This window comes from Callithrix jacchus, chromosome 8 (assembly GCF_049354715.1).
Source record: "Callithrix jacchus isolate 240 chromosome 8, calJac240_pri, whole genome shotgun sequence".
Classification (NCBI taxonomy): Eukaryota; Metazoa; Chordata; class Mammalia; order Primates; family Cebidae; genus Callithrix; species Callithrix jacchus.
The window spans coordinates 130,090,550-130,114,358 of record NC_133509.1 but is presented as its reverse complement, the minus strand read 5'-3'; the positions used below and the strand labels follow the sequence as shown (position 1 = coordinate 130,114,358).

Genomic DNA, 23,809 nt, shown 5'->3' with positions numbered 1-23,809 from the left:
CCTGCCTGGTCATTTTCAGGGGCAGGTCTCAAAAGAGTGGGGATAGGGATCCCATCCGAAGAAATTGAGGAGATGGAATTCTCATAACCTTGAATGATGGCAGAAGTGAGCAGAGGCAGCCGTGGGAACCACCCTCAGGTCCCCACATTGAGTTATGGTGTTGACAGATGATAAAGCAGAGCCGTCTCCATTGTGTCATTTAACGCTGATGTAACCCTCTGGGGTCCCTACAGATGCAGAATTCAAGGGCACAGGGGCTCAGTGGCTTTGCCCTGTTCTCAGCAAGTGAGCAGTGGACGTGAGGTTTCACCACACACTCTGGTGTCTCCAGGGACTTGCTGCAGTCCCCTAGAGTCACCAGCGGCTTCCTGGAGGCTGGTCTACAAAGACTGCTTACTCTCCTTTCACGTACACAAGTGTGGAGCTCTCTCTTGGAAAGCTGGCCAGGCCTTTGAGCTTAACACTGATCTAAAACAAACTAAACGTGTTACCTCCCAATTTAAGGCCAAGGGACTTGGGCTCCGAGAGCAGGAGGTTGCCCCGGGCAATGGCCTGTATTGAGTTCCCAGGAGCACCATGGGCAGGGGCCATGAAGTAGCATGTGACAGCTGACCTGTAGGGGAAAGAGATGTCGCAATGCCATCAGGTCAGTGATGGGCTGCAGAGTGGGTGAGGAAAGTAAGAGGGACAGCAGGACGTGCTGGAGTCATAGGCCGAGGCTGTGTGGGGTAGGCACTTCTCCACTTGGATTTGTTGTTAGTGATGGCTTGTTTACTGTGGGTTGCCCGGGTAGACCAGTAACCCTATTGGGTCAGGCGCTGGAGTATGCCCTGGCCACCATTATGACCCAGGCTTAGAGAGTGCTCAGTTTACACTGTTGAATGGATGAACGTGGAATCGAAGGGAGAGTGTGGATGCTGGGTTTGGCAGAGCTGGGTTTGAGCCTGTTTTTAGTATTGACCAGCTGTGGGTAGCTGTGAGCCCTACCATGTCTTTTTGGTGGAAAGGGGTGATAACCTCAACTTCTCCTGGTGGTTAGAACATTCAGTGAGGTCGCACGCCTTCATCAATGCCTGTTTTCCCCATTCCCTTGCCTTTTCTTTAACGTTTGTATGGAAAACAGTGACATCCAGGCCCCTTTTCCTAGAGGATGGCTTGTATTTTTTTTTAAGCTGATTTTAGTATTTTCTTCCATGTCTCTAAATCACATGCATGTATTTCTTCATCTTGGTGTTTGGGTTCTAGGCTCCGGTTTCTTACTAGAAACCGGTAGAAGGTGAAGATGTGGGACTCTTCTTTGCTTCCTTTAACCTCAAATCTGCCCCCCTCTCAATTTCCCAATATGTTTTCATCATGATTTTGGTAAGATCAGTAATTGGGGTTTACACTGTCACTAGTAGGTCAGTACTCTTCAGAGCTCAGTTGTGTAGTAAATAGTGGTCACTTTTTCTTACCTGGTCTGCTTTTTGTTTTCTTTGGAATTAAAAATTGCCTGCTGTTGCTGTTAGTGGTGGGGTATGTACTTATTAATTCATCTGAAACTCTGTGTCTGTTCTAGATATCTCCTTAAGTTGTTTGGATGCATCAGGGAAAGTGTCTCAGTTCTCTCTTCTTCTTCTTTTTTTTTTTTTTGATGGAGTCTCGCTCTGTCACACAGTCTGGAGTGCAGTGGTGTGATCTCGGCTCATTGCAACCTTTGCCTCCTGGGTTCAAGTGATTCCCCTGCCTCACCTCCACTTCCCAAGTAGCTGGGATTACAGGCATGCACCACCATACCCAGCTAATTTTTTTGTATTTTTAGTAGAGCAGGGGTTTCACCATTAGGCCAGGCTGGTCTCGAACTCCTGACCTCAAGTAATCCACCCACCTCGGCTTCCCAAAGTGCTGGAATTACAAGTATGAGCCACCACACCTGGCCAGTTCTCTCTTCTTGAGCAAGGCTGGGGCTCTGACCTGCTTCAGTCTGAACTTGTGCTGCCCTCTGTACTTTGGGCACAGCTGTCACCTGGACTGCCTGTCACTGTCACCTGCGGTCCTCCTCACTTCTCTCCTGGGTCAGATATCCTGCTTCCTGCCTTCCTCTGACACCTTCATCCCTTGAATACAGCGGCACATCCTCCCTGAGAGAGACTGGGTGGTAGATTTTCTGAGAATCTGCATATGGGGAAATGAACATACTCTCTAATTCTTGATGGCTGCATTAGCTGGGCATCAAACTCCGGGTTGGAAATAATTTTCTTTCAGCGTGTTGAAATGTTCCTTGCTCCATTGTCTGCCTGCTTCTAGGTGGCTATTAAGAAGGGTGAAGCCATCTCTGACCCTCTGTGTGAAGCCTGCTTCATGCTCTCTGGAAGCTCACAGGAGCCTTGGTTTGTCCCCAGCATCCTGAGACTTCAAGGTGACCTGCCTTCGTGCTGGTCTCTTTTCATCCATCATGCTGTGCCCTTAGTGAGACCTTTCTATCTGGAAACTATCCTTCAGTCTGGGAAGTTTTCTTGGACGATCCATTATGATTTCCGCTCTGTGGTTTTCTGACCTTCTAGAACTCCACTTATTTGGATATCAGTCCTCATGGGCTGATCCTCCAATTCTCTTATCTTTTCTATTTTTTAATCTTTTTTGCTTTTTGTTTTGCTTTCTGGGAGATTCCATCAATTTTACATTTCGTATCTTAACCTGTCACATTTGTAATTTGTGAGAACTCTCATTCTTTAGAGAAGCCTCTTGTTCACGACAGTATCTTCTCTTACTCGCTGTAGATGGTAACGATGGACAGGGCTGGGGCGGAGCTTGGAGAGGGCTGGGCGGAGCTTGGAGAGGGCTGGGCGGAGCTTGGAGAGGGCTGGGGCAGAGCTTGGAGAGGTGGCTCACACAGCGCTCAATGTCATGCAGCTACATCGCTAGTTGGGAATCCTGTCTCTGCCACTTACTAGCTTTATGATTTTGGGCAAGTTTTTTAACCTCTCTCTTCTTCAAAGGCCTCATCTGTGCAGTGGGAAAAATAATACTGATGTCTGCTTTGGGGGCTGTGCTAATTGCATGAGTTACTAGACGTGAAGGACTTAGAGCAGGCCAGGCGCACACTGGATGTGATGGACGTGTGCCCTCCTTCTCTCTGCACAGCTATGTCTTGGCTTCGCTTGATCTGAAGCTTTCGTGTTAGAGGTTTCTTTCTTTAACTACCTTGTAGTCCTTGGTTGCTTTCTCACATTTAAGAGTTGGAGACTAATAAGCATTCTGTAGGTCCTGAGCACGTGGGTGGCCTTCCTGGCTGGACTGTTTCATGGGGACCCACTGGACTGTTTCATGGGGACCCCCATGCCAGTATCTTTAGATCTTTCCTCCTGGGCTGCCTGGACTCCCCACGGAAGGGTCTTACAGTCTCCTGTCTGGAGGGTCAAGGCCAGGCTGCTGGGGGTGAGGAGTGGGGGGTTTGGGAGCTGCAAGAAGGAAGTGAGTTTGAGGGGATTGGTCCTCTCTATGTAGCGTGTGTAAAATCACTTAATCTGCCTGTTTTCGGCACAACTTGCATTGAGATCTTCTTAGTATTTGTTTAACCTCTTTAGAGAATAAACTTCCAGTCCTGTGCCTGATGGAGGAGGGACAGTCACCCAGCTGGGAGACATGGGGGAGTGGATGCATGGATCCAGCTGGTTCTTTCATCTCATCCTCTTAGTGTGTCCCTGAACTTTAACCCCATTTCCAGAGATACTGCCACCACTAATTCCTGACCCTTTGGGACTTCTGGGTTATAAATTGGCTTGGTTTTCATCTTTCCTTGCTGTCACTGAGGATGCACATTGTTTTTTCTTTTAAGACGGTCTCTCTTTGGTCACCCAGGCTGGAGTGCAGTGGCGCCATCACAGCTCACTGCAGCCTTGGACTCCTGGGCTCAATCAGACCTCCTGCCTTAGTCTCCCAAGTAGCTAGGATGACATGCACGCACCAGCACGCCTAATTTTGTTTATTTTTTGTAGAGACAGAGTCTCACTATGTTGCCCAGGTTGGTCTCAAACTCCTGAGCTCAAGTGATCCTCCCACCTTGGACTCCCAACGTGCTGACATTACAGGTGTGAGCCACCATGACTGGCTGAAGATGTAGATTTCTTTGAGTTTGCCAAATTTGTGACCACTGGTCCTTCTTGCTACCTGCTAGAATTGTGTTGCTGCCTCCCCTTCTTCTGTTCTTGCCATTTTTGAATGTTTATTATCTGAATACATAATGCATACGTCAAACAAAATCCCTTTCCTCTAGGTTTCAATAAAGTCAGGAGATGGACTGAAATTAGAAGCCCAGCTGGGTCCGTCCTTGTCTCTGAGAAATCTCTCTCTTTCTTTCCAAGTGTCTCAGAACAGCCAGATAGGAGGCTGGCACATGGGTGCTGCCATCATCCTAGCTTTGGAGATTCCAAGTCTGCTGATGCCCGCTGGCTGCATTCATTCCATTTTGACCATTTTCCAGGCTGCTGCTGAATACTGGTTACCAGGAGAAATCGGGGGGATTGCAGAGGAGGCATTGGTCACACCTAATGGCTATTTTCTCAGCTGCACACTTTGGTTCATCCGTGGCATGAGGTTTGGGGGCCCATATGGGGTGCAGCTGCAAAGGCGGGGGACGTTCCCTAATGAACTCCTCACCAAGGTCCTCCCAGGCCTCTAATCGCCCATCGGTGGGCTGAAAGCTCTTCCGAGCCTGGCTTGGCAGGGGTGGGTGTGGGGTGAATTTGACACCCTGGTCACCATCGTGCACTTGCTGTGATGGCTGCTGTTTTAAAGTTGTAGCCACTGCGGCACCTGGGGTGCCTTGGCCCCTTGGGAGAGAAAAGCCACACCACTGAGGGAATGAGCTGTTTGCTAGAACATGTGTTGTTTGGTGCTGGAGTCCTGCCTGCTTTCAAAAAACTTCCTCAAGCCCAAAGCCACAGGCTACCTGGGGGAGAACTGGCTGGTGCCAAGTTTTTAGAGTTAAGCTTTTCTTCATGGCAAGATTAAAAGGTATCCTGCTTGAGTCTCTATTCGATACTGACTTGACTTGATCTTCTACATTTTTGAGTGGTTTGGATTACCCGGAACTAGGAGCACTGTGGAGACACTCTTGGAGATTCCAGTAAAGAACAAATCACTACCCGACCTTCCAGCAATGCTGAAATGATACCTTCTTATCCTGCAGCCTGATCTGGTAAACATAGTTGATCAGTAAGAACAAAGCCAGAGAAAGGACAGCCTGCCTGGCGTGGAAAGAGAAGGTGTTTGAAGCCAGACCCAGATTTGAGTTTGAGCTGCTTCACTTTGTAGCTGCAGAGCTTTAGCCAGATTGTAGGGTCCTGGGTGCGTTGGTCTCTCCTGTCTACAGCGTGACCTGAGCAGGTCGCGCCTTCCCAGGTTGTCTGGCGGACTCAGTGAAGTCATGAGTCTTAAAAATGACCAATACTAGTAACGGCCTTTCTCAATCAACTTCTGTTTTTTTTTTCTCCTGTATTTAAAGTAAAAGAGGAATGTTTTTGCTTTGATGGTTAAGCTCATTAATATCTCATTAATTGTTTTAAAATATTACCTAAATGTTGAAATGATAACACTTTGGATATAGTAGGTTAAAAATATATATATATTTTAAAAATCAATTTCCTCTGTTTCTTTTTTTTTTTTTTTTTTGAGATGGGGTTTCGCTCTTGTTACCCAGGCTGGAGTGCAATGGCGCGATCTCGGCTCACCGCAACCTCCGCCTCCTGGGTTCAGGCAATTCTCCTGCCTCAGCCTCCTGAGTAGCTGGGATTACAGGCACGTGCCACCGTGCCCAGCTGATTTTTTGTATTTTGAGTAGAGATGGGGTTTCACCATGTTGACCAGGATGGTCTCCATCTCTTGACCTCGTGATCCACCTGCCTCGGCCTCCCAAAGTGCTGTGATTACAGGCGTGAGCCACCGTGCCTGGCCAATTTCCTCTGTTTCTTTTGACTTTCTCTAACAGGGCTCCTGGAAAACGTAACATTATACATGTGGCTCATGTTATATTTCAATTCATCAGAACCAGGTCTAGGTTAACCCCTTCCTCCCTCCCTCCCTCTCTCCTTCCTTGTTTTCTTCCTTCCTTCCTCTTTCTTTCTTTCTCTCTTTTTTTTTTCTCTTAGATGAAGTCTCACTCTGTTGCCAAGCTAGGATGCAGTGGTACGATCCTGGCTCACTGCAACCTCTGCCTTCCAGGTTTAAGCAATTCTCTTGCCTCAGCCTCACCATGCACCACTATTTTTTTGGGGGGGGGTATTTTTAGTAGAAACAGGGTTTCACCATGTTGGCCAGGCTGGTCTCAAACTCCTAACCTCAAGTGATCCACCTGCCTTCTTTCTTTCTTTTCTTGAGATGAGGTCTTGCTCTGTTGCCCAGGCTAGAGTTCAGTGACATGGCCATAGCTCACTGTTACAGTGGCCCAACTGAGTGAGGTGAATGGATTGGTCACTTGGTCAGTCTGTTGGGGTTGTGCTGGGGCACATCAAATTTGGTGTCTGTACTCAGGAACCATGTTATGGAGACCACACAGCAGCAGTTGACAAGCACTAAGTGAATTGTCTGGTTAGAGGCCTGGATTTTTTTTTTTTTTTTTTTTTTTGAGACAGAGTCTTGCTCTGTCAGCAGGCTGGAGGGCAGTGATGTGATCTTGGCTTACTGCAACCTCCACCTCCCGGGTTCAAGTGATGCTCCTGCCTCAGCCTCCTGAGTAGCTGGCACTATAGGCTCATGCTACCACACCCAGCTAATTTTTGTATTTTTAGTAGATACAGGGTTTCACCATGTTGGCCAGGATGGTCTCAATCTCTTGACTTTGTGATCTGCCCACCTCAGCCTCCCAAAGTTCTGGGATTACAGGCGTGAGCTGCCGTGCTTGGCTGAGGCCTGGAATTTTCTGGAGATGGGAGAGATTATTGGGGTTGAGTGATCCAGGAAAGTTTCCTATAGAAGGACCTTGTGTTGGGTGGAGCCTCAAGTAGGTGGGGCGTGGAGGGGATGGCGTCCAGGTGAGTGAGGAGATTGGTATGAGCCAGCATGCAAGACTGGGAATGTGCTGGGTGTTGAAGAAGGTGACTGGTCCATCCTGGTGGACAGGGGACCCGGGGATGGGGCAGTAGGGTCCTTATTAATAATGAGGTGACCTTTTGGACTCATTTCACCCTGCAGCCATTTCACCCTGTGGACATGGCGTAGGCCGGCCTGAGGCCAGCATCCCTCAAGGCGTGAGTGTGGGGTGGCTACTCTTGGCTCTTGGAGCAAGATGGTCGCCTGTGAATGGGACGTACCACACATGGCAGGAGGTTTTAACAGCCTTGATTGAGCCCACAAGATGCCAGTCATGCGGCAGTCAAAATTCCCCCCAGCATTTCCACCTGGGAGTGCTGCTGCCCATTTGAGAACTGGTAGGGTAATATGCAAATGAAGGGGAGCTGTGTTTCTGCAAAGAGCTGTCCCCACTCTCGGACACACAGGAGTTATGGGAACTACATGTGCCCTCGCTCAAAAGACTCTTTGATGTGAAACTTCAGCTTTGGGGCCCTTGGAAAATCAATAGTTGATGTAATAGCTGTTCTGTGAATTGTGTCCATTATAACCAGATACTCTCCAGTTGTGGGAAGAATCCAACAAAATGAAACAATGGTGCATGACCCTTTTGGAAAGTTACTTCATGGAAAATTACTTAATGCATCAGGTGTAGAACTTTCCAAAATGTTGCCAGTTTTTAAGTCAAACCAACCAGATCCCTTCTGATTCCTGAGTTAACGTCATGCAACAGCACTTCCTATAAATATTTACTGAGCGTCTGCTTAGTTCCAGGTCCCAGGCATATCTCAGGGATACAAGGTGTGGAAAACAGACCTAGTCTCTGCTCCATGGCAGGGAGTCAGTCCCCACGGTCTCATTGGGATATAGTGACGGCCGTGATGGTGGACTACAGGGAGAGTATCTAACAGGGGGATCCTGCATTATATGCCTTGGAAGTCTGTTCATAGAAGGTGGTATTTTAAGTTGAAATGGGAAGAATAAATGGGAGTTAGCCATATGGGAGGGGAGGAATGTTCTGTGCAGAGGGGACAATTCGCCCAGAAGCCAAGGTGGGCTGCAGCATGTCCCATGGACACGCTCAAGTGCCCTGAGCTAACAGAGTTTCCATTGGAGGTCTCCTTTGATCTGGAGTCCCAAATACACAGAGCCCTTGTGCCCTGCTGGGTGAAGATGGTTACATCTTTGCAGTTGGAGGCAGGTTCTGGATTCTTCCATTCAGTGAAGCAGTGGACTGGGGTGTTATCAGAGAGTCCAAAAAGTCTGCGATTCGCTTCCTTGAAAACAGACTCAGCTCCAAAGAGGCTCTGCAGGTTGGCTCTGACACTGGCTCACGGAGTTTGGGTGACTTTTGTTTTACTCCTCTATGTGCTTTGGGGTGTGCACTGGGACTCTGGCACCCCGTGGTTGTGCCTTCTACTGTCTCCATGACCATCTCTCCCATTTCTTTTTCCTGTCTCCGTCTTTGCTCCCCTGCCATCTGGTGGGCAGATCTGCCTGGTCTGGGACAGGGCATCATTTTTCTGGGTTGGGGATGATTAAAATGCTAAAAAAGGTGATGGCAACACGTTCACTACCTGTACCATCATCATCATCATCATCATCATCATCATGTTAGCATTTATTGAACATCTACCATGTGCCAGGACCCCTGTTGGGTATTTCATAATTTATTTCTCATAACTATATGGATAAGGGAATTAAGTACACTTTTCAGATGGGAAATTGAAGCTCAGAGAGGCCACGTACAAAGTCCACAGGTGCACAGCTGGTTAGTTTAGTGGCAGGGTCAGAATGTGGCCTTAGATCTTTCTCACTCTTCTACCTGTGCTCTTTACACTAAGCCACACCAGCCCGCCACAGAAATGGAGTTTGGCTCTGTGAACGACAAGCATGTGGCTCCTTGTGCAGTCCTCCATTTCAACCTCAGTTTCTACTATGTGAATGGAGGCATTAGACCTCCGCTGTCCACAGTGGCAGGAACCCGTCTCTTGCGGCTGTGGAGGAACGCTGTTCATTCAGATTGAGATGTGCCGTGAGTGTGAAACATACATGAAATTTGAAGACTTCATTTGAAGCAAGAATGCAAAACATCTCAATAACTGTTTTAAAATATTACCTAAATGTTGAAATGATAATGCTTTGGATATAGTAGGTTAAATGAAATACATTGTTAAAATCGATTTCCAAATTTTTTTGACTTACTATAAAGTTTGAGGGCTACTCAAACTCCTGGGCTCAGGCAATGCTTCCATATCAGCCTCCCTGGTCACTGGGATTACAGGTGCAAGTCCTCAAACCCAGCATATAATTTCTAGGAAAGCTTTTAAATTCTCATGCTTAGGGTTCTCTTCTTCTTCAATCTTGTAGTGTGTTTGAGCTCTTAACTTTTTTTCTGAATTACTTGCCCCATTGTATCCCTGACGCTCTGCAGTGGAACTCCTACCCTTGGCTGATGCTTGACTCCATTGGAGGAAAGAAACTCACTTGTTCTAATCTCACCTGCCACCCTGGATAAGGTATTTCACCTTTCAGTCTCGGATGCACCAGGTATAAAATGAGGGTAGACAACCCCCTCCTCATGACATTATTAAGTTAACTGGGTGTGGGTCACGTGCAGTGGCTCACACCTGTAATCCCAGCAATTTGGGAGTCTGAGGTGGGTGGATCACCTGAGGTCAGGAGTTTAAGACCAGCCTGGCCAACATGGTGAAACCCTGTCTCTATTAAAAATACAAAAATTAGCTGGGTATGGTGGTGAGTGCCTGTAATCCCAGCTACTCGGGAGGCTGAGGTGAGAGAATCACTTGAACCTGGGAGGCAGAAGTTGTGGTGAGCTGAGATTGTGCCACTGCACTCTAGCCCAGCAACAAGAGTGAAACTCCATCTCAAAAAAAAAAAAAAAAAAAAAAAAATAGATACCAGGGTGTTCATAGAGCCTGAACTACATGCCAAGACCCCCGTTGGGTATTTCATATTTAGTTCTCACAGCAACTGTGTGAACAGGGAATGAGCTCCACTTTTCAGATGGAGCTGGTAGGAACTCTGTACACACTCTCTCCCCTGTTCCGCATTCTGTAGCTGACATGGGGCACCCTCATGACAGTTGGCAATTGTTTCTGGCATCTGCCATTGGTGATGTTCATCTCTTAGCAAAGTCCCTTAGTGGTGACATGCTGCAGAGTCACATCAGCTGCTCCCTTGATCCTGCTGGCACCAGGTCAGATGGGGTGGGAGTGCCATTTTGTCCTGTGCCCTAGAGGCAGGGATGGAGTTGGAGGAAGGTAGTGGGTTGGAGGCCTTGATTTGCCTTGTACACCTGGTTCAGGGAAATCAGAAGCCTCTGGGCAGATGGATGAAGTATTTGCCTAGAATCTGCTCCCTGGTGGCCATAGATACCCCACAGGCCTGTCTCTTTGGGCCTCAAGTAAGCTCAGATCTAGGAACTCTGAGGTTGAAGAGCTGAAATGGTGATGGGGGTGCTGGTGGGAGCAGTTGCAGAAGAGAGGGAAAAGAAAGAAGGGGGCTGCTGCCCTTATAGGGTGCTCTGTCTCCGAACAGATCCCCCACAGGTGGCAGATCCCATGGGAAGCCAACTGTGGGCTGGAGGGCGTGTCCCTGACCTCCCAGGCCAGTCTCCTCTTCTGCTGTTGCTAGAAACTGGTGCCTCTGATGCGCCCGTATTAGTCGTGCTCGTAAAACCCTTGGCTGGGCACGGGTGTGATCGCAGGAGGGTTATCCACTTGGTTAATCATCTGTGGTGGCTACTGTTTCTGTTTTACGTGGTTATAAAAGTCACATCACCAAATTTTGGGGCCACTACCCCAGCACAGCTGCCGCTGGCACTCTTGTGGCATCCCTCCTGACCTGTCTCCATTTGAGCACGCAGTTTTGGCACTTGTGTTTCTGATCTTCTCCCATCTGAGTCCTACTCTTTATTTGCCCTTACCAGATAGTGTCTTATCAGTGCCTTCTTCCATGTTGTTAGGAGGGCCCTCCCTGGGCTGCGTGAGGCCCCTGGTCTCCTTGGCATTGCATCTCAGCTCTTGTCACTTCTTGTCACACTGCAGTGGCTCCCTTACCGGGTGTGAGCCCTTTGGGGACAGGATGTGGTCTCAGCCACCTCTGGGAGCCTAGCCCAGAGCTAGCCCAGTGGTGCCCATGGAGTGGCCACACCATGCCCCACTGAGCATCTGGGCTGCCTCCATGGTGGGAGATGGGAGGCTGCTTTCCAATCAGAGCTGCCTGATTGAGCATCTCGCTCCATAGAGGCATCTCTCTGTCAGGGTGAAATTTCCTCAGGATAGGTTCCTAGCAAAACAATGACGAGGTCAAACGTTTTATTGCCCTTGGCCAACATGTGTACTTGACTGCCATTCTGTTTCTTTCAGGGCATAGGTTTCTGTGTCCTCCCCAATCAAACTCCTGTCACTTGGCAGTTAACACAGAAAAACAGAAGAACTATTGAGCCAGTTCTAATGGAAGGCAAGAATGAACATGAAGAGGGACAGTAACCAAAGGCTGGGCAGCGGAGGGAGAGGGTCAGCAGAAAAAATCCAAGGGGAAGCTGGTGGCATAGGATGAAGACCACACAGCTTAGCGCCCACAGCCTGGACTCGAATCATGGCTCTGCCTCTTTGTAGCTGGGTCTCATCAAACTTCAGAAGCCCTCTTTGCATCCTGTCATTTACCTTCTATTCCCTAGTGGGGGTGGACAGGTGGCTCTCTCCCCACTTCGCTGTGAGTCTTTGTGGGCAGCGGCCCTGCTCTCACCCTCCTGTGCCTCTAGCACCTGGTGCAGTGCCTGGTAAAGCATGGGCGCTCAGCAAACAGTGGCATGAGTGAATGAACGCCGGAAGCCCTGGTGCATGGCCCATGGGGCTGGGGAGGGCCTGGCTCTGGGGCAGTCTTTTGGCTCCTTCAGAGTGTCTCCCTTCCGTCATGATCCTGGGCACTGAAGAGCCCAGAATGTCCCTCTGGATCCTGGGATTTTGTGTCTGCTCCCTCCTGTCTTGGATGAGTCTTCTTGGGTGGGGAAAGGGCCTGGGGCGAGGGGCACAGGGAGGACCTGCTGGCTCTCATTCCCATTAGAGCACGTGCTAACAGGGCAGACTTCTTGTCTAGTTCAGTCACGGAGGGTTCCTTAATGTCTGGCACATAGAGGGCACTCAATGTATGTAAATGAATAAACAAATGGATGAATAAACATAGAAATGAATGGGTGAGTGAGGGCTGGGAGTACTGGAAGTGGCTTTCTGTGGGACACCAGAGTAACTGGAACCTGGTGGTAACATAGACGCTTTAAAAATATTGCTTCCAAAGATGCCCTGGAGTCAGGAGAACCTAGATGGAGTCACAAATCGGTCACCCTGGCGTGTGCCCTGAGCAGGTGACGGCACATCTCCAAACCCCCTTCTTCCTCTGTAAAACAGGAATGATAGGTGGTACCCTGCACGTTAGGTTCAATATGCCTATTTACATGTAACTGTCTCCATTTCACGGCTGCCTCTGTCTCTTCTGCTGTCTTCCTTAGCAGGTATACCTGTACCTCTTTTTGTAAAATACACTCCTGTTGTAGGTCCTCCTGGTTTATTCTTGGGCCCATATCCAGACCCACGATGAACTTAGCCTGGTAGAAAGCTTCTTTCTTCCTTATAAAAATTGTGTGTTTGCTGGGGCAGTTGCTGGCAAGTGAGGGGTCACATTCCTGTGACTGAGGTTACTGTCTCTTTGTGTGACTGACCCTCCTCTCTTTGGGGTGCCTGGACGAGTGGCTTGTGGCCCCTTGAACAGTATCTCTGGTTCCTTGCACCACTTTGGTCTCCAGGGCTGCTGCTGAGCCAAGAGAAGCATGTGGCTAAAGAGGATGCCCTCTGGGCTTCCCTGGAGAGGCCAGCAGAACGCACCACCCACCTTCCAGCAGATCTGAGTAAGGAGGAGGGAGAGCAGGGGCTCTTCATTGTGTTTTGTGATTCATTGGGATGTAAAATCTGCTGGGGGGAGGGGAAGGGAAGGGAGAGGACTGCAGGCAGGAGCCCGGCTAGAACTGGGTGTCATGGTGGCAGCCAGGTGGGGTGGGGTTGAGCGATGACACCGTGGGAGCTGGAGAGTCGAGAATTCTGTGACTTTCCAGCAGGCCCATCCCAGTGCTGACAGGGCCCTGGAGCATCTGGAGCTCTCGGGCGCTGCTGGGGAAATGCAGAGTGGTACAGCTGCTCCGGAAAGTGTGGCTAGCAGTTTCTTATCAAGTGAGACATATACCACCATACAGCTTCAGGTTTCCTCTAAGGTACTTGCCAAGGGAAATGGAAGCATATCCACACACAAAGCTATATGGGTGGGTGAGCATACATGTGTGTGTGTGTGAGTGTGTGTGTGTGTGTGTGTGTGCGCGCCATATTCATAATAGCCCAAAACTGGGCACAATCCACATGTCCCTGTCGTGGGGAAGGGATCAGCAGATTGTGGCACATCTGAGGAGTGGAATACTGCTCAGGAGAAAGAAGGGAAGAGCTGCTGATGCACACAGCACGGATGAATCTCCAGACCATTCCGCTAAGTGAAAGAAGCCAGGTTCTAAGTGCTCTACAGACTGCATGATTCCGTGTGTATGACGGCTTGGAGAAGGGAAAATTATCAGGGCAAAAAACGGATCTGTGGTTGTCGGGCTAGGAGTCAGGGAAGAGGATTGAGTATACAGTAGGGCACAAAGGAATTGGGGGGGTGATGGTTACATGGCATTTTTTTCTTGTTTGCCAGAACTCACAGAACTGTGCACAGGAAAGGCTGAAATTTACTGTATGTAGATTAGACATCAGTAAATCTGACTTTAAAGAGAGACCACTAGTGAGCTGGGAATCTCCTTATCACAGTTTTTTTATGACATTGGTATGTCTGTTTAAGCAGGGCTGCACAAAAGTGGCCATTTTGATTCTGTGACAGTGATGTGTGTAAGCGCTTTCTAAGTGATTTTTGAAATCCCTTCCTCCTAAAAACCGCAGAAACTCAACTGAGCCCAGACTTCTTTCAAGCCTAGTAAAGTGATAGCTGTAGGGAAAGCCACAGGTAGGATGTTCATGGCAAGCGCTGAGCCCAGAGCCCTTCCTGGGAACACACTAGCCGGCATTCGTTTGCTTTCTCCACCTCCAACAGAAGGTGTTCACTTATCCCTTCTGATAGGAAGATGAGATTCAAGTGCACAGCCCTAAAGTCAGACAGACACAGGGGTGACTTTGAATCAATCTCAGTTAAGTTTGACTATGAATTACGGAAAAGCTTAAACAAACCAAAACGGATTCCTGTTCAAGCTGGTGTACCAGCTGTGCATCAGAATATTTGCAGGTACTCAGGCTCCGTTTAGGTCATTGCATTGCCATCCCACCATGTCGCTCTCGACCTCATGACCCAAAATGGCTGCTAGAGCTCCAGCCATTACATTAATGTTTTAGGCAGCATGATGGAAGGAAGGATGATGAAGAAGGATCAAGGGGCGGATGCTAGCTCTCTGTTAATGGATGTTTCAGGAAACTATCTCATAGCATTTCTGCTGACACTTCATTGGTCAGCACTTAGTCACTGGGTTGCAATTAAATGTACAGGAAACTGGGAAATAAAGCCCGTGGTGCCCACCTGAGAACTAGAGGTTCTGATTCTATGGAGGAAAGGGAGAATGGTTGTTTGGGGTAGGGAAGCCAGCCAACAGTCTATACTACAACTTCCAGTTTTGCTGTGTTTTTACCGAAGGGCTTCTGATCAGTCTTTATAATTAGGTCATAAGGGCTCTGCCCTTGGGAATGGATTAGTGTCATTACTGAGGGAGTGGGCTAGTTATCACAGGAGGAGGTCTCTGATAAAACAGTGAGTTCAGCTCCTTCCTCTCCGTCTGTGTGGTCTCTTGCCCTTTTGCCTTCTGCTGTGGGATGACACAGCACGACGGCCCTCACCAGATCCCACTGCTGTGTTCTTGCACTTCCCAGCCTCTAGAACTGTGAGCTGAAATTCTGTCGAGCATAAATTACCCAGTCTGTGGCATTCTGTCATGACAGCATAAAACAGACTAAGACACGCATTTTCCCCCTGGGACCTCCAGAAGGAATAGTGCCTTGATTTTCGCCCAGTGAGCCTCTTTCAGGCTCTGACCTCCAGAACCATAAGTTTGGGTTGTTTTCAGCCACCATGTTTGTAGTGATTTGTTACAACAACAAGGGAAACCAAGGAAGCTGCTTGTGGTCAGGGGGAGCCTCTCAGAGGAGACAAACAATGAAGAGTAGATGCCATGCAAAGGTTTTGGTGCACAGTACTTTGGACTGAGAAGACAGCAAGTGCAAAGGTCCTGAGGTAGGACTGAACTTGACTTGTTTGTGGGTCACTCATCTGTCATTGGCCAGCTGTCGTTTTTTTTTTTTGAGATGGAGTTTTGCTCTTGTTGCCCAGGCTGGAGTGCAATGACATGATCTCGGCTCACTGCAACCTTCGCCTCCCAGGTTCAAGCAATTCTCCTGGCCAGCTGTCACTTTAAATGGCCTGGTAGTTTGGTCAACATGAGAACACTGCACTTCGTCCCAATGAGCCTCTCCCACCCCTTTGTTTTTGCTCAAAGTGCTCTTTCAGCCCAGAAAATGGCACATTCAAAAAGAGCTAGTCCAGCATCCCTTCTTCTGAGAGTCCTCTCCTGACACCACCCCTGGGCAGACCGACAGGGTTTCTTCTTGCGGTTCTCAGATCTTACATACGTATCCCATGTGCATCAGCCACTTGTTCATACAGCACATACACTGCCTCTGCTGGCTGTCACCCCAGGAAAAGCCTGTGTCCTACTTGCCTCTGTTCTTACCACCTGGCACACAGGAGGCAAAATGTTTGTTGAGTGAATGATAGCTCTGGTGTCACAACCAATGGCTCTGAAGTCTCCGGCTTATTCTTTCCAGTAGCCACCCTCTTTGATTAGACTGAACTAACCGGCTTGTGAGTGTCGCCTGAACACATTTGCCCCAGGAGCAATGGCCCCCACCCTGTAATCATGACTAAAATTGCATCGAGCGTATTGCAGGTCTGCAGTAGGCAGGAGCCCCGTAGGAAACTCAGAGGGGTGAGTCCAGAGGATTTGATGCCAGGGCCGTTTGCAGAGGTGGGGCAGGAAAAGGGCACCAGCAAGGGCTGGGGCAGCACCCAGTGGCTCCCAGCAGCAGGGAGCTGTTACCACTGCCAGGCCTGACGGGCAAGAAAAGGGGGCTAAGTTATAGGAGCCCCACGAAGCTGCCGCTTGGTGACGGGTGCTCTGGCTGGAGTTGGGATCCCAGGTGGGGGAATGCAGCCCTTGGCTAGGCTCACGCCTGTAATCCCAGCACTTTCGGAAACCAAGGCGGGAAGATCACCTGAGGTTGGGAGTTTGAGACCAGCCTGACCAACATGGAGAAACCCTATCTCTACTAAAAATACAAAATTAGCCGGGCGAGGTGGCACATGCCTGTAATCCTAGCTACTTGGGAGGTTGAGGCAGGATAATTGCTTGAACCCGGGAGGTGGAGGTTGCAGTGAGCTGAGATTGCGTCATTGCACTCCAGCCTGGGCAACAAGATTGAAACTCTGTCTCAAAAAAAAAAAAGTAGAATGCAACCCTGACCAAAACCAGAGCCAGGGAGCAGGGGGCAAGTGTAGGAGGCTGCAGGGGAATAAGTAATGTGACCCTCCACCTCACATTTCCTGCCAGCACCTCCTGTTGGCCAAACCCAGTGACTGGCCAGAAGACCAGGGCGCCCAGTGACATAACCTGTAACGGACCTGCCTCCCAGGACACAGGGCAGGGAGACAAAGGAGGATGAGTAGGAGAAGGAGACTAGCACAGGGGTTTATCTTAATCTTCAACATCGCACTTGAAAATAAGTGTCCTTTTCTACAAGTGAGAGACCAGGGGGTGACTTCCCAAGATTGTGTGACTAGGTAGGAACAGGTGAGGGAGGGGAGCAGGAATGTGGATGCAGGTGTGTCTCCAGGGCCTTTCTGCTGGACGGGATTCTTCCCCACAGATTCCTCTAGCTTGGGGCAATCCTTGGCCCAGATTGAGTGCAGGGCCTGCCCCGGGCATACCAGACAAGCACACCTTCTGTCCCCAGCCCTTCTCCTTCCAGAGGTACCCTAGGCGTTTGTCTCCTGGAACCTAGCTTTCTTCTGCTTCATTGCATCGATCTTAATGGTAATTCTGCTGCTGTGCTTTGGTTAAATTCTGTCTTCCCCATGCAAGCAGCGGCCATGCATGTTCCTCCTCACTGTGGTCTATCCAGTGCCTGGCACATAGTAGGTGCTTAGCCAAATACTTCCTGAAATCTAAGTGAATCCAGCCCACTTCCCACCCATTGTTCGGCAGGCAGGTTGACTGGTGGGTAGGAAGAGATTTACCTGGGGAGGGGGGATGCCCTCCAGCCAGACTTCTGGCCTCCTCTTTGGCACCACCCTCCGGGCAGGCAGTGGGGCTGGCACCTTCCCTGCTGGCGTTTGGTAAGTTTTAGCTAGAACACTAAGTGAGGCACTGAGGAGGGAGTGGGAGGGAGTTTTTCCTTGTTTTCTACTTCATGTTGCCTCATTCCGTACCACGTGGACAAGCCAGGCTTGGGTTCTGCAGACTGCAGGTTTATGTGATGGTCCTGAAACCCTCGGGAAAAGGAGGAGCCTGGACTCCATTCCCGACCGCACAGGCCAGCTCAGCCAGGGGGTGTGTTGTTGCCTCGGATTTGTTTTTCCATTTCACAAGGAAAGGGCTGTAGGGGGTAGGGGCGGGGACGGGGGTGGCAGGACACCCACGTGTCTCTGCCCTTCTCATCCAGTGCTGGGGTCGCCACCGCTTGTTCCTGCCTGGCAGGAGCAGGTGCACAGAGCTCATTCTCCTGGCCTTGGATTCAGAGAGAATGACAGTGAACATGAAAGGCTGGGAGACTGCCTAGGGAGGCCTCAAGATAGGCATGGTTATTTGATTTGATTTAAAAACAAATCAGAGAAAACTTGAAAATAGGGAGAAAATAGGGAAGAAGGAAGGAGGGAGACAAGGAAAGAAGGAAGGAAGGAGGGAGGGAAGGAAGGAAAGAGGGAGGGAAGAAGGGAAGGAGGGAGGGAGGGAAGGAGGGAGGGAAGAAGGGAAGGAGGGAGGGAAGAAGGGAAGGAAGGAGGGAAGGAAGGAGAGAGGGAAGGAGGGAGGGAGGGAAGGAAGGAAGGGAGGGAGGGAGGGAGGGAGGGAGGGAAGGACGGAGGAAATTTTCATTCCCATTTACCCTGACATAATTATTGCCAATTTAATATTTTCATTTCTAACCATCTCACAAATACATTCATAGTGGTTCTCATGGCCACGGATGACTGTGTGCAAACCTGCATTCTGCTGGAAATCCCCTGACCCCTGAGGTGGCTCTCTCCAGATCCTGTTTAGGTAGAGCAGTGGCCTTTGCTTGTGGCCCATATAGATGGCTTTGGCATTCTACTCTGTCACTTACCCACCTCTTTCTCCTGCTCCTTGGTTGCCCTGGGATGATCATGTTCATGGCTGGTTGGATGAGCTGGGGTGGAATGAGGCAGGTCCCTGGAGGAACAGACCCACAGTGGGCACCCCGTGCTCTCACAGGCCCGCCCTCACCGAGCTGGTTCACGTTAATGTAATCAGGCCATGCTGATTTCTCTCCAGCTCCCAGCAAATCCTGGCTCCTGGGAAAGCTGGTGTTTTGTAGGGGCACACGCATAATGGCCCCCACCCTCCCCTACCAGCAGCCTGGAGGTCTGCAGAGCAGGTGAAGTCAGAGGGACCCTCAGTCCCTGTGAGTGTGCAGGGGAGGGCTGTGCTCAGATTTTTGACCTGAAGTTATTTAAAGTGGAGGGCATTGTCTTAGAGGAAGGAAAGAAATCAATAAGGAGACAGTAAGCCTTTAACCTACACTCCTGGAGGGCCAAGGAGCCTGTGACCCAAGACGTAGGGGGTGGGAGTGGGGGTGGGGGGCCTGTGGGGGCAGATCTCTCATTACTGGTGTTTGTTTGTGTTGTTATTTTAAACCGTTCTAGGGGAGGTTATGAAATCTCTGGAGTCTTTTAAAAATAGCATAGTTTCTGGTTTTAAAAGTAGTGCATGTCCACTGGATAAAATATAGAAAAATACAAAATGTTCCAAATGATACCGCCCAGAAATGACACCCATTTACCTTTTGACGCATTTTCTTTTTAGGCCTTTTCCCTGTAAATGTGTCTCATTTTAACATAAACTGTGTAGAGGGTGTCAAGGACATGTAATTGTGTGGAGCGAGCCGCCGAATTCTCTCTCTGCCTCAGTGCCCTCATCTGTGACACAGGCCTGAAAGTCAGACCTTCCTCATAGGCTTGCAGTGAAGCCAGACAAGGACATGGGAACACATCTCAAACCTTGGCACCGTGCCAGGAACGCAGTCAGTGCTCAATAAATGCTTGTCCTTGCCATTAGCAATTTCAGCCCACCATATATAGAATTTGGGATCCTATTTTTTTCACGTTGCGTGGTAGCCCCAGCATGTTCCCCTGTTTTAAATGCTGGGCAGCCAGCATTTTGGGGGCTGCAGGCGTTCTTTCTGTGGCCGAGTCACTGCTGTTGGTCCTCCGGGGCCTCTCCAGCTTTGCATGCTTTTTGGCACATCCTGCTGTGATGAACCTCCCTGCACATTCATTCTCGTCCCCATTTCTGGTGATCTTAGAGGACAGACACCTAGATGTGGAAATACTGGGTCACAGGCTATGGGAGTTTATCTCCAGGGCTCTGGATAACGTGTGCTCAGCCCGCTCCTAAGGAAAGGATAGGGCTCCCCATTCCCCAGTGAGACTTGCTATCTGACCCCGCCCCTCCCAGGCTTTCACCTGCGCTTGATGTTTATTTGCAGAAGTGATAATCCCCAGCCCCGCCTGCAGCCTGGAGCTCTGGGGATGAGAAACAGCTCCTGTGGCCAATGATATTTCCAGGGGGATGTGAATGTCTGGGGCTTTTGGCACAGGCAGCATGCAGTCCCAGGTATTGGCCTGCCCAGAGTCACAGGAGCTGTAGGGATGCAGCTCCACGTGGGCGGGATGAATCTGTTTACAGGCCATCGCCATGGCTAGGCTGCCTGGCTTCTGTTTCACAGGCACCTGCAACAGGTGGTTTCCTGGATGGCGAGCCAAGCCCCAGGCAGACAGGAAGCCTCACACCCAGGCTCAGCTCGGTGGGCGAATGTTGTCATCAGTACCCAGGGATGCTGTTGCAGCCCTGGTTCCACTCTGGCCAGCTAAAGCTTTTTCCAAGGTGGTTTCTTTTGAAATTGTTCTTGCTCTTTAAGGGAGGAAGAAATTAAGAATTTGAAGAGCGTGGTCAGGTCGGAGCCCGGGAGGTGCCTAGAAGGATATTAATAATGGTAGCAGCATCGGCAGCTGCGCTTCTTGCAAGCATGTGTTTGCATCCTCTCTGCTATAAGCACAGGAGCTCCATGCCCGTGGTATTCTTAGGTACTCTGTGTCGGTATCGCTGGGCTGCTGCCCTTTGCAGAACCAGCATTCATTGAGCATCTACTGCGTGCCACAGCACTAAGGTGAGGCGGGAATACTGAGAAGCTGTTCTGGCACTCAGGAGCTGGAAGCACCATAAGGAGCCCCGTGGGTTTGCTAGGGCTGCTGCGACAGACTAAGACGTGAGCGCTTTCAAGCAGCGCAGGTGCATCATCTTACAGATCTGGAGGTCAGAAACCCGATGCGGACTCACTGAGCTAAATTCAAGGCACTGGTGGGACTGCGTTCCTTCTCGAGCGTCCGGGAGAGTCTGCTGTCCTGCCTGTTTTCGTTGCCAGAGGCTCCTTGTATTCTTTGGGTTGTGGCCTGTTTCCCCATCTTCAAAGACAGTGGCTTCTCATCTCCCTCCGACTGTTTCCATCAACTGCCTCTTCTCTTCTGCCTTCTGGGTCACATCTCCCTCTGTCTTCCCCCCCTCCCCTTTTTTTTCTTCTGCAATGGAGTCTTCCTCCAATAGTGCAATCTCGGCTCACTGCAACCTCCGCCTCCCAGGTTTAAGTGATTCTCCTGCCTCAGCCTCCTGAGTAGTTGGGATTACAGGCACCTGCCACCACACCCAGCTAATTTTTGTATTTTTAGTAGAGACAGGGTTTTACCATGTTGTTCCGGCTGGTCTTGAACTCCTGACCTCAGGTGATCCACCCGCCTTAGCCTCCCAAAGTGCTGGGATTACAGCTGTGAGCCACCATGTCCAGCCTGTCCTCCTCTTATAAAGACACTTGTGATTCCATTTAAGGCCCATTCCGAGAATCCGGAAAAAACCTCTCTACCTCAGTCGGAAGCCTTTACTTAATCACATCTGCAAAGCCTGTTTTTGTCACGTAAAGGCAACACACAGACTCCAGGGACTGGTATCTGGACATCTTTTGGGGAGCAGCAAAGTGTGACAGAGTCACAAAGTGCCACCACCCAAGAAAGAAGAGTGGATGGGGTGGACCCAGGGTGTCATCGTGAGTGTGCAGCACTAGGACCCACTGTGCCTGAGCGGCTTTGCACACTGTGAAGGGTTCTGCAGGTGTCAGTGAGAAACGGCCTTAGATTGAAGGCAAGTATCTTTCATGTGAGGATGAGGCAGCTTTTCTTTTTGAAGGGTTATATTATTTTCAAGATAGAATCCCCAAAAGACATCCCCCAAAGAATGGAAACTTTGCCTTGAAATTTTACAGGCTTCAGCTATTGCGTTTGACTCTTACACGCCTTTAAACCTGTCTTAGGTGGGGACTGCATGCAAGGAGGCTAACCCCCTGGTGGCGGAGGTGACAGGGTGGCCCCTGAGCAAGAGGACCATGGAAGAACGGGCACAGCAGGCCAAGGCAGCCAGTGGGCGTTTTGGCCTGACAAGGTCGTAATGTGAATGGCTGGCTCCTAAGAGGATGGTGATTGGGCATAAAAGGGAGGAGAGAGGACAGCAGCCCAGAGGACTAGGCTAGTGGAGAAAGTTGGTGGCCCAGGAATGGGGCTGGGATTGGGGTGGGAGGAGCCTGATTGCTTCTTTCCGTGGTTTGAAGCCTTTAATGACTGCCCACTTCCACCAATCCAGGTCTTTATTATGAAACCTTTTAGCATTTAAAAAAGCATAATATACCATATGATAAGGATGTAGAACAACAGTTTGGGTTTTTTTTTTGTTTTTTTTTTTTGAGACAAAGTCTTGCTCTGTCACTCAGGTTGCAATCTCTGCTTCCCAGGTTCAAGCAATTCTCTTTCTCAGCCTCCCACATAGCTGGGACTACAGGCATGCACCACCATGCCTGGCTATTTTTTTTTTGTATTTTTTAGCAGAGACAGGGTTTTGTCGTGTTGCCCAAGCTGGTCTTGAACTCCTGAACTCAGGCAATCTGCCTGCATTGCCCTCCCAAAGTGCTGGGATTACAGGCGTGAGCCACCATGCCCAGCCTGACGAGTGGGATTTCTATTGAGTGTCACGTAACAGTAAAGTGTACAGAGTGCCCTAACCTTAGGGGTATGTGATGTGTGCACACACCCATGGCACCGCCACTCAGGTGCAGGCAGAGGCCCTGTCTGGAACCCAAGCAGCTCCCTTTGTGCCCCTCCCAGCTATACTCACCTCCAGCAGGAACCCCTATTGTGATTCCCAGCACCATGCTGAATGCTGCTTGTTTGGGAACTTTGCGTAAATGGATCCTGCAGTTTGGATTCTTTTGTCTCAGCTTCTTTTGCTTGATAGTTTGTCTGTGATATCCAGAGATCCATACGGGATATGAGTTCATTCTTTTTCATTGCCATGTAATATTCCTTTGTGCAACTGTCTTTTGGTGGACACAAGCACTTGTTTCTTCTGGCTTATACACAGGGGTGGAATTGTTGAATCAAAGAGTCAGCATGTTTTTTAAAATTATTATTTATTTATTTTGAGATGGAGTCTCACTCTGTCACCAGGCTGGAGTGCAGTGGCATGATCTCAGTTTACTGCAACCTCTGCCTCCCTGGTTCAAGCAATTCTCCTGCCTTAGTCTCCCGAGTAGCTGGGATTACAGGCGCCAGCACACCCAGCTAATGTTTGTATTTTTTAGTAGAGATGGGGTTTCACCATGTTGGCCAGGATGGTCTCCATCTCTTGACCACCTGATCTGTCCGCCTTGGCCTCCCAAAGTGCTGGGATTACAGGCGTGAGCCACCACGCCCAGCCAGCGTGTTTTATTTTTTGTGGATGCTGCCGAATGGTTTTGAAAGTGGTACCATTTACAGCCTGCCAGCCGGCAGTGCATTGACCTGAGCTCAAACTTCTCAGTGTGTTTTGTGAGATGCTTAAGCATGGGATCTGCCAATCTCTTCAGCCTTGTCCTTCGTCACCTGGCAGAACTGTGCTCCAGCTGCTGCACTTTCCATTGTTCAAACATGCCTTATCTGTCTTAACTCTCGGCCTTTGCGCCTGCTATTCCCTCTGCCTAGCACCTTGTTCTTTCCCCAGCCCTGCCTTCTCACTGGCGCACTCCTCTTTAAGGCTTCTGTTAGGCTTATCTCTTTTCAAAAGCCTGCTCTAATCCCAAAACCTCATTAGGTGCCATCCTAGGGCACCGTAGGCACCTGGATCAGCCACATCATAGCTGTTGCTACTCTGGTTTGCAGCTGTTCCTGTGAGTCCTCTAAGAGCAGGACTTTGTGATAAGACCCCCGCCTTAGGATACGGGGCTTCCGTGGGGGATACCACTGTGGCAGTAGAGAAAATGTATGGAGTTTAGAAGTAGAAGGCCCAGGTCCT

General features: G+C 49.7%; 1 protein-coding gene across 12 annotated transcripts in view; it reads left to right on the top strand.

Annotated features, from left to right (window-relative positions):
• Nucleotides 1-23,809, top strand: part of CLMN (calmin) — a 137,240-nt gene that overhangs the window by 13,035 nt on the left and 100,396 nt on the right. Inside the window, exon 1 of one of the 12 annotated variants that reach the window (XM_078335701.1) lies at nt 411-646. The exons of the other annotated variants lie outside the window; for them this stretch is intronic. Coding sequence (XP_078191827.1) covers nt 637-646 — 10 coding nt within the window. The 5' untranslated portion in view covers nt 411-636. Of the gene's footprint in view, nt 1-410; nt 647-23,809 lie in introns of those variants that run through there. 12 annotated transcript variants of the gene reach the window in all.